General features: G+C 40.7%; 1 protein-coding gene across 2 annotated transcripts; it reads right to left on the bottom strand.

Annotated features, from left to right (window-relative positions):
- Positions 1–219: 219 nt before the first annotated feature.
- On the bottom strand, positions 220–2,482 carry LOC127264531 (uncharacterized). 2 transcript variants are annotated; one of them, XM_051294103.1, is made up of 2 exons: positions 2,236–2,482; positions 220–1,871 (listed from the first exon to the last, which is right to left on the bottom strand). In XM_051294103.1, exon 2 carries the CDS (start codon positions 1,691–1,693, stop codon positions 467–469), a length of 1,227 nt encoding a protein of 408 aa, XP_051150060.1. In that variant the 5' UTR covers positions 1,694–1,871; positions 2,236–2,482; the 3' UTR covers positions 220–466. The 2 variants fall into 2 exon arrangements, with proteins under 2 accessions (XP_051150060.1, XP_051150061.1); XM_051294104.1 differs by having other exon boundaries at positions 220–1,703; positions 2,236–2,481.

Below are 2,482 nucleotides of genomic sequence, written 5' to 3'. Positions count from 1 at the left end.
TATAAATTAAAAAAAATGACAAAAATACTTGTTTTATAATACTATTACAATAATATTTATAAAAAAAAAAGAAATACAAATATAAGGATACTTTTAATGTTAAATACAATGCGGACGGAGGGAGTATTATACTACCTTTGTCCGGCTCTGAGGATTTTGTACATTGATCTTTTAATATTAATTATTATATAAAAACGTAATATAAATTTTAGAATAAAATAGCAAAAATATTTTTATTAGTGTTTTATAATATTATTACAATAACATTTGTGCAAAAAAATTATACAGGATATTTTTAATATTAAGTACAATGATGCAAAAGGTAATTGAGACTCTTAAAGCCCGACGGACGGAAAGAGTATTATTTTTTTCATGAAACATAGCGTCAAAATAATATTTAAATCAAAATTCTAATTTCAAACAAAAATCGAACAAACCTTGGAGAGTTGCAAGATGGGATTTTAATTTATGGCTTCTTGTAGCTGTGGATCTCCATCTCCATCTCCATCTCCATCTCCAACTGCAACTCCTTTCGCCTCAGCTCCAAACCCATTCGTTCGTTCTCCAGCTTCATCTTCTCGATCTCCATCTTCATCGTTTCAAGCTCCCGGTCCTTCTTTCGACAGAATCGCTGCCATTTGAACCTCTCCTTCTCCAACTCCACCGTCTGCATATCCAACTCTATCCTCTCTTCTTCCAACGACGTCTTTGCATTCGTCCCATTGCACCAGTTCGATTCACATTCGACATTTTCTAACCTTCTTTTGAGGTTCTCCTCATTCCAACCCTGTTGCTTCACCCTCTTCGAGGATCCAAATCCTTCTTCACTCTCTTCGTGTTCGCCATTTTCGTCCACCTCCCCCTCCTGATCAACCTCGTCGTTTTCTTCATTCAAATGCCTTCTCACATCGCAACTGTGGTCGTCATTTTTGTCTCGGCTCCCGAGAGCCAACCGCAGCGAGCGCTGCAGGTCGGGATCGGGAGGGAGATGCAGACGGTTCGCGTTGTGGTAGGAACACATTTCTTCGTAGTGCAAATGCTTTGAGCTTAAAATCTTTCGAACCTCGTCCTTGACCTTTTCGGGAATGTGATCCATAACGTCGAGAAGCGAGGGATTCTCGACAACCTCGCACGACGTTCCTCGCCCGAGAATCTCGTTCAGCCTCTTGTACCGTTTGTTGAGGTCGTTGAACTTGTCCTCGCACTGCTGCGGCGAAACAAAGTGTCCCCTCTCTGCCATGACTTTCGAAACCGATTTCCATTTCCCCTTCTTCTGTAAATTCGAGTTCTTCTTCCTAAGACCAACGCCCTGCTCGGCAGCCATTGTATCCTCGGTGATGTACGAAACTGCCGTGATCAGTAGCCGAACCATGGTGTTGCTCCACTTGACGCGCTGCCATGTCGAAGCCTTCTTCCCTTTGCCAGATTCACGGCCTTCACCACAATCTTCGACAAAGCTCGGGTCCTCGTCATCGCTCCCTGATCTTCCCCTGTCATGTTTGTTGTTGTTGTAGTCCATCAACAAAATGGGCTGTTCTTGATCTTGACTACCGCTACTTCCAATTGTAAGGGGGAAATTTTCGGGGATTGTGGGAGGAACCATTGATCCTTGCCGGTGGTGGTGAGAGCTCAGCTGATGATGATGAACTCTCATCGGATCGAAGCCACTGATCGATCCATTGCCTTGCATCATAGTCTTGTTTCTAGATCAAAAAAAGTCAATACACAACCAATTTCAGATCGACATGAACACGAAATGAATTTGACAAATCTTCAAAGTCGGAGGACTCTTCCGTTAAAAGCCATGATTTCGATAAGATCGTTCATTCTTCGAAGCTTCAGAAATTAACAATCAGCTCAGCACAGCTCATCTATCGATCATTGCAAACAACAAACAAAACTTAGAAGAAACATTTCTAAAGCAGAATCTAACAACGAATCGGAGCAAAAAGGCATATGCCAAAGTTATACGTCATTAACTGAAATAACAAAACTATAATTGAAAGCAATATATGTATACATATAGATGGCTCGAGTGAGTTGAATTTAGCAATTATCAGTAATGGACAACAAAATCCCCAAATTAGCAAACAAACAAGCATTGCCTGTAAACCCTAGAAATTGCTATCCATATATAAATTCAGAACTATGAAAACGCAAAAGAATCTTTCAACAGGAATAGTTATAATTGGAAGAAACATAATTAATTACTTTCATTGTGAGCAAGGAGCTTACCATCAAACAGAGGATTTTGAGATCAAGAATCAACTTGCGGTAGCAAGTGAACCAGCTGAAATGGAGGGCAGTGCAGTCTGTACATTATATATATATATATGGAAAATGAATGAATGAATGGCTTGAGAGTTGAGCCGCCAGCAGCAGCAGCAGCAGCCAATCGGGGAAGGTGAAGAGAATAGATACATACATCGTAATAGAATACAATGAATGAGGGACTGGAACGGTTCGGGGTCCAATCCAATCC

The sequence above is a fragment of the Andrographis paniculata genome, unplaced genomic scaffold (genome assembly GCF_009805555.1).
Source record: "Andrographis paniculata isolate CXL003 unplaced genomic scaffold, ASM980555v1 Contig70END, whole genome shotgun sequence".
In the NCBI taxonomy this organism is placed as follows: Eukaryota; Viridiplantae; Streptophyta; class Magnoliopsida; order Lamiales; family Acanthaceae; genus Andrographis; species Andrographis paniculata.
This window is presented reverse-complemented; position numbering and strand designations above follow the sequence as displayed.

What these genes read in the sequence shown, in the direction of transcription:
- LOC127264531 (XM_051294103.1), bottom strand. Translation starts at nt 1,693, where the DNA reads ATGATGCAAGGCAATGGATCGATCAGTGGCTTCGATCCGATGAGAGTT.